This window comes from Erpetoichthys calabaricus, chromosome 9 (assembly GCF_900747795.2).
Source record: "Erpetoichthys calabaricus chromosome 9, fErpCal1.3, whole genome shotgun sequence".
Lineage (NCBI taxonomy): Eukaryota > Metazoa > Chordata > Cladistia > Polypteriformes > Polypteridae > Erpetoichthys > Erpetoichthys calabaricus.
In genome coordinates this window covers 136,811,434-136,824,567 of record NC_041402.2, presented here as the reverse complement: position 1 = coordinate 136,824,567, position 13,134 = coordinate 136,811,434, and the positions used below count along the sequence as shown (strand labels likewise).

General features: G+C 37.0%; 1 protein-coding gene across 2 annotated transcripts in view; it reads right to left on the bottom strand.

The window, feature by feature from the left end:
* Positions 1–13,134, bottom strand: part of stxbp1a (syntaxin binding protein 1a) — a 58,479-nt gene that overhangs the window by 7,297 nt on the left and 38,048 nt on the right. For both annotated transcript variants that reach the window (XM_028810224.2, XM_028810225.2), the window contains exons 15-18: positions 12,515–12,624; positions 12,299–12,400; positions 3,992–4,077; positions 3,511–3,665 (exon numbers count right to left, since the gene is read on the bottom strand). In XM_028810224.2, coding sequence (XP_028666057.1) covers positions 3,511–3,665; positions 3,992–4,077; positions 12,299–12,400; positions 12,515–12,624 — 453 coding nt within the window. The remainder of the gene's footprint in view (positions 1–3,510; positions 3,666–3,991; positions 4,078–12,298; positions 12,401–12,514; positions 12,625–13,134) is intronic.

Sequence of the window (13,134 nt, the reverse complement as noted above, 5' to 3'; positions counted from 1 at the left end):
TAATGACGCATGTAATTTCAAGTTTAATTGAAATCATCTGGTGGGAGAAATGCGAGGCTTGGGTTTTGATGTTACATGAATACAATTTATGGACATCTGATCGTAGAGCTGGTACGTAATTCTTGACACAATAAGTTGATGATGCACTTTGAAAGTCAAGACAAACAGTCAGCATTTTCATTTTGAATTTAGGAATTTCAAGTTGTAAAATTGAAAAAACAAGTGTTATGATTCTGTGTGCTTAAAAAAAAATCCAGAGTGTTCATTTCAGCTTCTTTTATTCGTAGTTGTCCCAGTTTGGGTTTTCTGAAGTGCTACATCATATTTTTTATTGTTATTATTATTTTCAGTTATTAATAAAAATAATTATTCCATTTCTGCCGCCATTTTGTTTTTTATGGGCACTGGCATTTTAAGGTATTGTCATTTTGAAATGGTGTACTCTGCTACAGAGAACATCTCCAAATATGACATGACAATATAAAAAAAGGCCTATCAGACAGGTCATTAGGAGCTTGTAGATATCCTCAAAAAACAATTGTTCATTCATATGTGTAGTAGTTCAAGTGCTTTTGAATACTCAGTTCCTGGCTCTTTGTTTTTTTTCCCTTACTACAGTTCCTTGATTAATGTTTTGGTAGTGACAACCGATAGGATAGATATCTGGTTCTGACTTTGGCTTGAATTGATGTTTCCTCTCCCAGTCATCCCTATTTCCCAATCAGCCTTTTCATGTGCAAGGCATACCAACATTTAGTTCATAAATTGAGAATCTGAGACGTTATGTTCATGTTTTAAATGTTTTAGGGCCAAGAATCTCAGGAAGTTACTTTTGCAGATTGAGGAGAAGAAAAATCTGATATTTTTACTTTAAAAATGACAAGACTGTTGATAATTAGACTTTAAGGTTTATCCTTTTGTGGGAGTTTGGAACACACATTTAGTTTTGTGTGAAACAGAGTTAGTGATACTATCTTGAGCTAAGAGATTCTGGGCACAAGAAATTAAACATGGAGCAGTGATTCAAAAAATTAGTTGTTTATTTTGCGATTATCTAGAGAAAGTCTCGAGTTCAATTTCCGAAATTCAAGAAACAAAGAGTGCAAAAGCTGAATTTAAAATTTTGCGGTCAGTACTGTGGGGGTTACTTTTAAAGACTAAGGACAGATGGAGAGAGTCTAGAATTTGAGCTTAAAGAATTACAAAACAATAAGTTTGATATTTGGGATTTGAGGTTAAAGTTTATCATTTTAGTAAAAATGTGTAGTCATATTTGGTACATCTTGTGAAATTTAAGGAATAAATCAACTATTTGGCTGTCAATTCACAGATTCCCCAGGCAGAGTGTAGCACTCCAGATCAAAGACTCAAGAAGATATTAGTTTAAACCCTGACTTTAATGATGGCACAGAGCTGGTACTTTGGTTTTAAATTTTACTGACCAAAAACTTGAGAGATAGTTTTAGAGACTGAGGAAAGAGGATGCCTAGAGCTCGGTGTTTAAAGATTCAGAAGACAGTGAATAGACGGTATGGCCTTCAGATTTTTAGTATTGTGGACACAAATTTGAAGAATCTGGTGATAGACGGTACCTGATTAAAAGGTACCTGAGTAAAAGATTTACCATGTAGATTAAAAGATGATAAGGGAGTTAGGAAACTGTCTTTGGATTTAGAAATTCCCTAAAATTAGTTACTGTAAGGTCAGAGACTAAATATTAGAAGTCTAAAAGATTAAGTTAGGAATGGGGGAGGCAGGGGAGTTATAATCTCAGAAATGAACGTTTAGAAGATTGAGAATATGGAACTTGATTGTAAAGAATTAAGAAACAATGAGATGAAGAGAGGGCCTCGAGGTTTACAGACTATGATAGTTCAGGAAAGATGAATATTGGAGTCAAATTAAAAACAAATCATGAGATTTAAAGATTGGGTTTAGAGATTTATGAGATGTAATGAATAGGTTCAAAGATTCAAGAGATGAGGAGGACAGAACTGAGATTTTGAATTCAGGGAACTCTAAGAATCCAGGTTTTGATATTCAATAGACCAAAGGCTGCAAATTCTGTGTGTGTACAGGATAATAGATAATCAAAGTTTAGTTTAAAGATTCAGAATATATAATGAAGGATTTAAAGATTAGGAACACTGTGCCTAGAATTTAGAAAGTTGGTACTCAGTGAGTCTGGACATAGCCTGGGTTGACAGGGACTAAGAATTTAAGTTTTAATGTTGTATAGAGAGAAAATTACACTTTACACTTTGCAATCATAGTTATAAGTAATGGAGAATCATGGATTTTGGTCTTGAAGTATACTGTATGTAAAGAATAAGTCTTCTGGGACTGGGCCTCACGGTTGGAGTTCCATGACATACAGAGATAACAAACAGTTTTGACTCTGGAGTGACAGGGATTAGGGATTGTACTGAATCACCTCCGAAGATTAATACTAATATAAGAACTTGTAAGAAAAGAAGGAGACAATATCTCAATTGTAGAAATGTCTTTAAAAATATTTCTTGAAAGGAATGTTTGAGATGGAGAGTAATAAATACCACTTTGGAAATTTAGGAGACAGCAGGCCTGGAGATTGGTAACTAGAAGTCTAAGATCGAGAATGAGTCATTTTGATTTAGTGTTTCAAAGGGACAGTGAATGTGCCATTTTTCCTCAGGTGTACACTTTCATGACACAACAACATAACAGTCTTGTTCTTAGCTTAAACATGTAAGGACTTATAAAGATTGAGGCTGTGCTTAAGTCATTGATTTTCAAAAGACAGAGTGTCCAGTAAGGAGACTGAGACGATAAAAAGTCTGTCACTTCTCTTTGGATTTACAGCTTCAAAGGACATGGAATTGTATGATTCCTGGTAAGTGAACAGTGATTATAGATTCCAAGTTTAAAGAATTAGGAAGTACGAGTCATTGACATGATTTTACACATTCAAGGGGCAGGACATCAGGAATTAGTTTTAAGTGGATTTCCTGATGACTTTGATTTCATGGGAAGGCCCTCACCCATAGAAACTGTGCAGCACTGCACCAGAAAAAAAAGGTTTCCCTAAAGTCCTTATCTATCAGATTTCAGCAATCATCTGATGCAAGGAAGAGAGATGAAGCAGTGGAATAAGTTGAGTAAATCATCAGCCCATCTCTCTATGACTCTTGGCACACAGCCTCACCGGGATCTTCAAGTCCAATAGCCAAACCTAGGATCCAATAGTTAGCTTAAGCCATCATTTTTCATATTCACAAATTCTGTTTAAAAATAACACAATGTTACAGCATGCCCCTTAGTTATCAAAGATTTATAATAATTATTTCAACAAATGTCTAAGGCTGACCAGCTTCCCTTTACTTCCATTCATTGTTTTCCCAGGGAAAGGCAGTTTCAATGTGTGCATTGTGCTGTCTTAGTAAGGAGACATTTATCGATTCAGAAGATTTAAGGTACTGGCCATATGCATAACTCTTCAGAATCCCACCCACTCCCCCTTGGCATACTCACCAATGATGGCCTCCCATTTGCCATTGGCCTGTGTCACCTCATAGGCGCAGCGCATCTCATTGAAAGACGCACCTCCAATAATGAAGACCAGCACCCTTGGGCCAGTTCGATACTCGCCTGGGGTCTTGTTCTTGTGCCAGTGTCCATACCGAGCGCTGTGAGTCAACAAAGTATAGTCAGGGCTAGATGTCTATATCCAGTGCTTTCACGAAGTGCATTTCTGACTAGCATGAAATATCAAGACACATCTTAAAATGAGCAAAAGCAAAGCCATCCTGAGAACAGACGTCTTTGTTTCAAAAACGTTTATTCCATCAGGGGAACCATATATTGGGAGTCCTGAACTGAACAGGCAGTAAAAAGGTGTCCAGAAGCGTCTGTTTATAGTGCTTTACATGACAGATGAAAACACTAAAGTAAAACTTCAGTGCATCATACTGCAGGTTAGCGTCAGCTGTCCATTTTATTTCCAGACACTTACCTGACAGGGTGTGTGATAAATGGGGCAGAGGACCGTGTGGAAATGTAGGGGTAGTGCTTGGTGTCCAGTTTGTCTTCAACTGCATCCTGCAAATCAAAAGTGCGACAGTCAGCAGAGCTCTCATAGCTCTCAAAGACTATTGAACGTGAAAAGAATTTTACCCCACTTTTCACATTTTTACAGCATTACAATATGGAATGATAATACATTAATCAGTTCAACTCAAAGAACTTACAATACATTTTTTTAAATATTCTATGCATTGTTGTAAAGTAAGTTTAAATATTTTTAAATATCAGACAGTGTCCATTCTGCTTCAGTCAATCTTTGACAGAAATTACAGACATGGATATTTTAGGGCAAGTCTCCACCAGATGTCTATGTATTTGACTTATATGCAGATGAAACTCAGCTATACCTTATTTTCATACCAAATATCATTTCTAATATAGTGTCCTTAATTAACAGTATCAATTAACTAAAAGAATGCCTTGCTGACAACTTTCAATTTGTATGCACTTTCACAAAAGTGACACTAAAATTAATTTTGCAGGAACTCGCTAGTGTTTTTTTATGCAAAATGAGGAATATTCCTTCCTAAAATCTACTTCCGTGTTTATCTGGGTTCTTTTCTGCAGCTTCATACCACACCTGTCAGATCAATTCCATTTATTCCTCTTACTCACATCATTGCAGAGTGCAGTACATTTTTAAAAAAATGTAACATGCTGCATACTTTTTACCCAAAAACAAACTAAAGTATGCCACCCTGCACATTTGTGTGTTTTCTCTACAAGAAAAAATAATTTCAGACAACTTGAAAGCTGTGTTTCCCAAATTGCTCTCAGAATATTTATGTGTATGATGATTACTAACTTATCAGGAGAACGTTCATTTTCAAGACTTAAATTAATTTTAAAAAATCAGCTTTGTAGCACAATGGGACAGCAGTGTTTAAACTGGCTTTCATTGATGTGCATTTAAACTGATGTATTGAAGACTATTGATTTTGAGGTAATAATAAAACAATTTCCATCAAAGAAAATTTGCAAAGTTTATGTTAAATAACTGATGAAAATAAATGCTTTATACTAATTTTTATGACAGTTTAATCTATATAGTATACCAATTAATTTATTGTGCAGGTCAGGTTGGGGAGCATGCACTGGTAAAGCACGTGGCCATACCCACCATACAATGAAACAGCTTAGGATCTTGGTTGGCAATCCCCCAGGCAGACATGTGGTCCATTCCCACCCTCCGGAAATGTCCATCTATCTGCCACATCCAGGTGTTACATAGCCGTCCCCTTGGCCTGGTCCAGCCACTTGGGTCCTCAACAATGAGGATCCTGTTACACATGGCCACATGGCCGTAGTGCTGTAACTGACACTCCCTCACAGTGCAGGTAATGTGCCTCATTCGGGACTCCATCAGCAACCGCTTATTCAACACAATTTATTGTGCATGTGCTGAAATTTTTATTTTTCAAGACTTATATTGCTTATATTAATCTTTGTTATATATAGTATGTATTTAAGTACTAATCAAATAATTCATTGTAAAAAAAATGCAAAAGTTTGTGCTAAATACTTTATTAAAAATAAATAATTCATAGTAATTCTCTTGTGCTATGTTTATTTGTATAATGTAACAACATATTGTGTATAGGCTGAAATTTTTGTTCTTCAAATCTTGTTATATTGTTTGGATATTTGTGTTGATTAGTCTTAGGTTTATGGCATGTTTTCTTATTGTTTAAAACTGATTTTATTTAAAGTACTAATAAATATGTTTGATTCTATCAACTATTTATACTTTAATTCTTGAGAGTAGGTGATTAGGTTGGGACAAGCTGGTAGGGGCCCCAGTGCATTACTTTGCCCAGGGGCCCATGATGCTGTTAAGACGGCCCTGTGTGGTAATGTCATACAATATACAATTTTGCATTGGCAGTATTTTCTATCTTGAAATTTCATACAACAAAATTTTGTCTTATGCCTAGAACCAACTTTTCAACTATAAAAAGTTTATTAGACAGCCCATCACAAACTCTGATGTACCATTCATAGAAGGAGGTGACCAATCAGTTGGCCAGGGTCTCCAGAACTAGGACTGAGTCCAACTTTGTCTATAATGTTGCATTATTATTGACCAGAGACCCTCCTAGAGATTTATTTTTTTACAGGGATGCTTTGACTATAGTTTTTGTTTTCCTCCCTTCCATTCTAAACTAGCTATGTCTCAATGATAATATTAAATGAAATATATTGTTAGGCTCCATTTATGTTAACCAGTTTGGAATAGCTTTGTTTCACTGTGTATTTAACCAAAATCAGTGTTTTTATATGTGTATTATGTATTTTGTATTTTAACTCTAAAACTGTTACAATGCTCTGAGCTTGTACTCACTGAAGATCAGTTTACATAAATGACTAAAGGTGAATATTTATTGCCCCTTCTTTTTTATCATAATACTTCAGGCTCCCACTAGCTGGACTGTGGCATTTATTGAATCACAGTTTTCAGTTCATCCTCTAGTCTTTATTCATAATTAAAGCCTGCATGTTGCGGGTCATTCTTATGCTGACGTGTGATTCTTCTCTAAAATCCTGGACCTCCTGCACACAGTTGAAATAAGAGTCTAAAATGTTGTGTTCCAAACACAGGGAGTGAATAAATAAAAAGTAAGTCACCTTCTGGTTTAGATATACAGTATACAGTATATTGTCATTCATGTGTGTTGGAGGACTTCCTTACAGGCTCAGTCAAGGTATGTAATAACCCGGCAACACAAGAGGGGGTGTTGACACTAATGTTGTCATCCCCTTCTTTCCCCATAGTGCCAAGAAGCCACCTGGTGATGGCATTTGACCCGCACCTTGAGGTCCAGCCATAATAAAACTCGGGGCATCCCGGAGACAGAATAATGAATACTGTCATTAATACTCTCTTGCAAGTAGGATATTGTGGCAGTGCACTTGGCCTTACATGTAATATTCAGCAAATATGAGATAAACTGATTACATTACTTGTACTACAGAGTGTATAGCTTTGTGTTTTTGAAAAAACAATACTGCTGTCCACATGCAAATCATCATTAAGCTTGCAATACCAATCAACAATCATAGTTTTTTTTTTAATTTAACAAAAAAAAAAGAAACACTTAACCAACGGAGCTAAGCTGTGATTGAACAGAATGAACCACGATTTTTTCAACAGCTGATGGAGGTGCTGTTTTTCAGAATATTATAAGAAGAGAACAGGACAGTGCTCTAGAGTAAGTAAAATTAATTAGCAAGTTTCATTGATTTTTGTTGGCAGACATTTATTGAAATCCACCGTATATAAAGGAAGTATGAATTTTAGGGTTTGATTTTAACGGAGTGTCAAGACTTTTAGCAGTATTTAGCTTTGAATAACCAATTTTAAATCACCTTTATACAGTACCATATACTGCTTTAATACAGAGTTCTGCTGTAGTCTATATATATATATATATATATATATATATATATATATATATATATATATATATATATATATATATATATACAGTAATCCCTCCTCCATCGCGGGGGTTGCGTTCCAGAGCCACCCGCGAAATAGGAAAATCCGCGAAGTAGAAAACATATGTTTATATGGTTATTTTTAAAATGTCATGCTTGGGTCACAGATTTGCGCAGAAACACAGGAGGTTGTAGAGAGACAGGAACGTTATTCAAACACTGCAAACAAACATTTGTCTCTTTTTCAAAAGTTTAAACTGTGCTCCATGACAAGACAGAGATGACAGTTCTGTCTCACAATTAAAAGAATGCAAACATATCTTCCTTTTCAAAGGAGTGCAAAGCAAGCAGTCAAAAAAAAAATCAATACGGCTTTTTGGCTTTTAAGTATGCGAAGCACCGCCGGTACAAAGCTGTTGAAGGCGGCAGCTCACACCCCCTCTGTCAGGAGCAGGAAGAGAGAGAGAGAGAGATAGATAGAGAGAGAGACAGATAAAAAAAATCAATACGTGCCCTTTGAGCTTTTAAGTATGCGAAGCTCCGTGCAGCATGTCCTTCAGGAAGCAGCTGTACACAGCCCCCCTGCTCACACCCCCCTACGTCAGCGCAAGAGAGAGAGAGAGAGAGAGAGAGAGAGAGAGAGAGAGAGAGAAAGTAAGCTGGATAGCTTCTCAGCCATCTGCCAATAGCGTCCCTTGTATGAAATCAACTGGGCAAACCAACTGAGGAAGCATGTACCAGAAATTAAAAGACCTATTGTCCGCAGAAACCCGCGAAGCAGCGAAAAATCCGCGATATATATTTAAATATGCTTACATATAAAATCCGCGATGGAGTGAAGCCGCGAAAGGCGAAGCGCGATATAGCGAGGGATCACTGTATATATATATATATATATATACTGTATATATATATATACAGTATACACATTCATGACATTCGTAGTCTGAATCACAATCTGATTGTATGGGTGGTTACCTACCAGGTAACGCTTGTGGTTGGTCTGCAAGTTGGCAAACATCCGCCACAGTGCCCTCTTCAGTTGTGAGAAGCAGCGAACCACACGCCGTGGCGCAATGTGATGCTGACGTCCGAGGTTCAATCCCCGAGAGAGGGTGCAGTGAGTGTGTATGCCTGATGAGCCCAGAATTAGGCCGAAACACGTGTTGCGTACTCTTTGCATTATTTGACAGTAAAACTATGCAGGTAATACTGAAGAGCCACCTGGAACACTCCCAGCACCTGAATAAAAGGAGCCGCCTCGCTCCATTCAGGCAGCCAGAGTCGGGAGGAAGTGGACAAAGTTTGCCGGAGAGGGTGTGGAGGTGGAAGGACGGAAGAGAGACGAAGAGAAGAAAGGAAGAGTAAAGGACTGTGAATTGTGCTCAGGTACTGTGCTGTGGGGACAGAGAAAACACTCCCCAACTGTAAATAAATCGTGTGTGATGGACTGGAACTTGTGTCTGCCTTTGTGTGTTGGGTTAGGGCGGCTGTGTGCATCCCGGTGCTCCACAATATATATATATATATATATATATATATATATATATATATAATAGTATATATATATATATATATATATATATATATATCTATAATAATAAAAGGCAAAGCCCTCACTGACTGACTGACTCACTCACTGACTCACTCATCACTAATTCTCCAACTTCCCGTGTAGGTGGAAGGCTGAAATTTGGCAGGCTCATTCCTTACAGCTTACTTACAAAAGTTAGGCAGGTTTCATTTCGAAATTCAAAGCGTAATGGTCATAACTGGAACATATTTTTTGTCCATACACTGTAATGGAGGAGGCGGAGTCACGTATCGCGTCATCACGCCTCTTACGTAATCACGTGAACTAAAAACAAGGAAGACATTTACAGCACGAGTCACACGCGGCAACGAAGGTAAGTTACGTTAATTTTTGACTGTCTTTTAATACTGTGTGAGCATACATATTAACACATGTGCAATTAAACGTGTGCATTTACGGGGTGATTTCTCAGGCTTAAAAGCTCACCTTTTATCAAACGCGGGAAGAAAGGTAACTGACGTTGTTCACTGTCTTTTAATACTGTGTAACCATACATATTAACACATGTCCAATTAAACGTGTGCATTTACGGGGTGATTTCTCAGGCTTAAAAGCTCGCCTTTTACTAAAAAGGTAAATGCAAAACTATTTTCAATCAGTTTATTGAAACGCTCCCGTTAAGGATTGCAATAACATATTCGCAAGATAAAAGAACGAAGTAAGGGGAAATGGAGGAACAGCCGCAAACAGCGAAGAGCAAAAAATTAATTAAACAATTGAGAACGGAGCGAGTTAAGCATACAAGCGTGTTCATAAGGGAAACAAAGCACGGTGTAAAACATAAGTTTAAATTAAGTTAATAGAAACGCTCCCGCTGCAGATTGCAATAACATATTCGCGAGATAAAAGTTTAATGAGAAGACACGAGGTATAAACGAAGCACACGCCGTGGCGCAACGTTTGGGGCAACACTTTCAACCATTCTATGATCTGCTTCTCGCAACTGAAAGACGGCACATGGCGGATGTTAGCCGACTTCCTGACCGCAACGTTAGGGGCTTCAACTATGGCGCTGACGCAACATCTCAGTGCCAACACTTTGCAGACTGTACTTAAAAGACACGCCCTCCTCACTGGACAGTTAAAAACACCAATCAAACTAACGATGACATCAAGTATTACCCAATCAAAAGTAGGAAAGGAGGCATCTTCATAAAATGCGTGTGGGATGATTTGCATGAGACGCTGCTTTAAAAAAAAAATGATAAAAAAAATACGGGATAAATCCCGTCCAGTATTGATTCAAAACGGGACGCGCAATTTCATTCTCAAACGCGGCACGATTCCGTATTTTAAAGGACGGGTGGCAACCCTACAGTGCCAGGTAACCACCCATACAATCAGATTGTGATTCAGACTAGGAATGCAATGAATGTAATTACCCCGATCTACATACAAGGCGAAAGTCTTGCAACATTCAAAGATGATGGTTTGGGATAATTAGTACTTATTAAGTACAACATTGAACATAAAAGAGCTTATGAAGCCTTGAACCGAAAAAAGCAAGATCTCAGAGATCGTAAAAAAAAAAAAGGAGGTAATGTCGTTTTACTCGCTGTAGATTTTACTCAAACATTACCAGTTATTCCACGAGGGAGACCAGCAGATGAACTCAACGCGTGTTTAAAATCCATGCTTCTCCCACGGTCGGTTATATGTCGCGTGTTCTCGGGTAGGTACACCAAAAAATGTATACATTTAAGCATGTAATGGGCAAAGAAAAAATGAGGTATACCCGAAGGCACTGCACTAGTACTCAATGTAACTTTACTTCTTAAATGTTAATGTTTTACTGTTTAATAATTTATACGCTTCTTATATATTGTTCAAATTCTTTTATGAAAATACCAGTGACAGCGCAATGCACGATAACATGGAGTGAATACACCATACGCATCTGCCCACGGCCGCCCTGGTGTGCGCAGATAGGAGTTGATTCTAAAATAAAATAAACATAAAAAGAGTAATACATTCATCACCCATAAAGCGGATAGCAGACGTGACGTATTATATGTGTACCACATTTCAAGTCAATACGTGAAACGGTTTGCAAGCTACATGTGATTTAAAATCCTGGACAGACCAACGAAAAGCCACGGTAGCAAATTATTGAAGAAGATTTTACTGTTTAATAATTTATATTTATATGAAATGTGCTTCTTATATATTACTTCATATTCTCATATGATAATGATGTTAATGTTGTTTATATTGATTTCTATGTTATTGTAAGTGCATCTATGTGTGTATATGTATGTATGTATGTGTATATATATATATATATATATATATAAAAAATATATATATAAAAAATATATGTGTATATGTATATATAATATATCTGTATATGTGTGTATATGTGTGTGTATATGTGTATATGTATATATATATGACAGCAACACTCATAACAATGACAACACAATTACATTGACAATCATGTTACGTTATTTTTAAAATGTTTCCTTTACTTTTTCATAACCTCTTTAACACACTACTTCTCCGCTGCGAAGCGCGGGTATTTTGCTAGTATATATATATATATATATATATATATATATATATATATATATATATATATATATATATATATATATATATATATATAAAATGTGTGTATGTTTTATTGAGGGATTCCAGATTTCCTTCCACATTCCAAAAGCATTCAGTTTCAATTGATAGGTCTTGCATAATTATGCGTGACAACATGAGTGAGTGTGCGGTGTAATCAAGTGGTGCCCCTACAAGGTTATTTCCTGCCTTAAGCCTAACATTGACAAGTAAAGCTCAGGCAAGGCACTTTAAGACCCTGAATTGTACAATGTTGGTTTGATAGATAGATAGATATGATGAATATAAAGCATTTGGTTTTAAATTTGATATTATAGTTTGTGTGTTTGATGTTGATTATTGATAAAAAATTCCAAACAAATACACTTCAGTTTGTTATGATATTACAATCAAATGAGTTAAACTGAATTCTACTTTTAATCCAGGGCAGGCAGGTAGGTGTGACCAGAACAGTGTTATAAATGAGATCTCATTCAGCTCTTTTAACTTTCGACTCAGCTGTACTGTAAAGCAGACAGAGCAATACAACCCACTGCTGGCTGCTCAGTCTTTCCAACATTATCTTCTGCCACTCCTTGGAACTGGTTGACCATCTGTCAATGCATACTATGAAGTACATCGTGCAAAATGTCTGACCTCCATGATGTCCTTGATTAGCGGCGTCCATCTGGAGAGCTGGTATGTCTGCTCACTGATACGTTCCTTGCGCTCTGGCTTGCTACGGCGACGCAGTGTGGACTAATAGGACAGGAGGAAGAGAGATAAATGAGTAAGTATCAAGCAGACAGCAGCATTTAGTCAGCAGTAGCAGGCATCAGATAAAAAGTCTCTCTGGCCAAAGTCTGCACTCACATCAGTGATGATGGGGACTCCCAAGTGTGCCATGTTGGTGATAATCTCACTATCCTCTGGTGGGATCTGGGCATGCTGAATAAGTTTGTTCAGATTCTCCTCTGTGATTCCTGCAATACAAAGAGAGAGACAAAACCAAGTGAGTAGACCTGGGGTTGCCTGCAGTATTGCTGTGCTTGTTGACAGTGGACAAGCCTGATTAAACTGACAAGGGCTACTATAAACATAATAACATACATTTGAAAAAAGAGATGAGATAATTCAGTCTATTTGCTTGCTTGTTTGGCTAGTACAGTAACTCAACTGTTCCATATCTGATCCAGATACTTCTTAAAGGTTGTCAAGGTTTTTGTTTCAACTACATGGCTCTGTAGTTTGCGCCAGATTCCCACAACTCTTTGCACAAAGGGGTGATTTCTAGCTTCAGTCTTAAATGCACTTCCTATTAATTTTTACTGGTATCTTTTTGAATACATTATTCATTTTTAAGTTGAATGAATTCTGCTGGATCTATTTTGTCAAAGTCTTTTTTGTATTTTGAAGACCTGGATTAGTTCCCATGCAGTCTAATCTACTTGACACTAAACTGGTTTAATTAATTTTCTGAGTCTGTCAGGGTA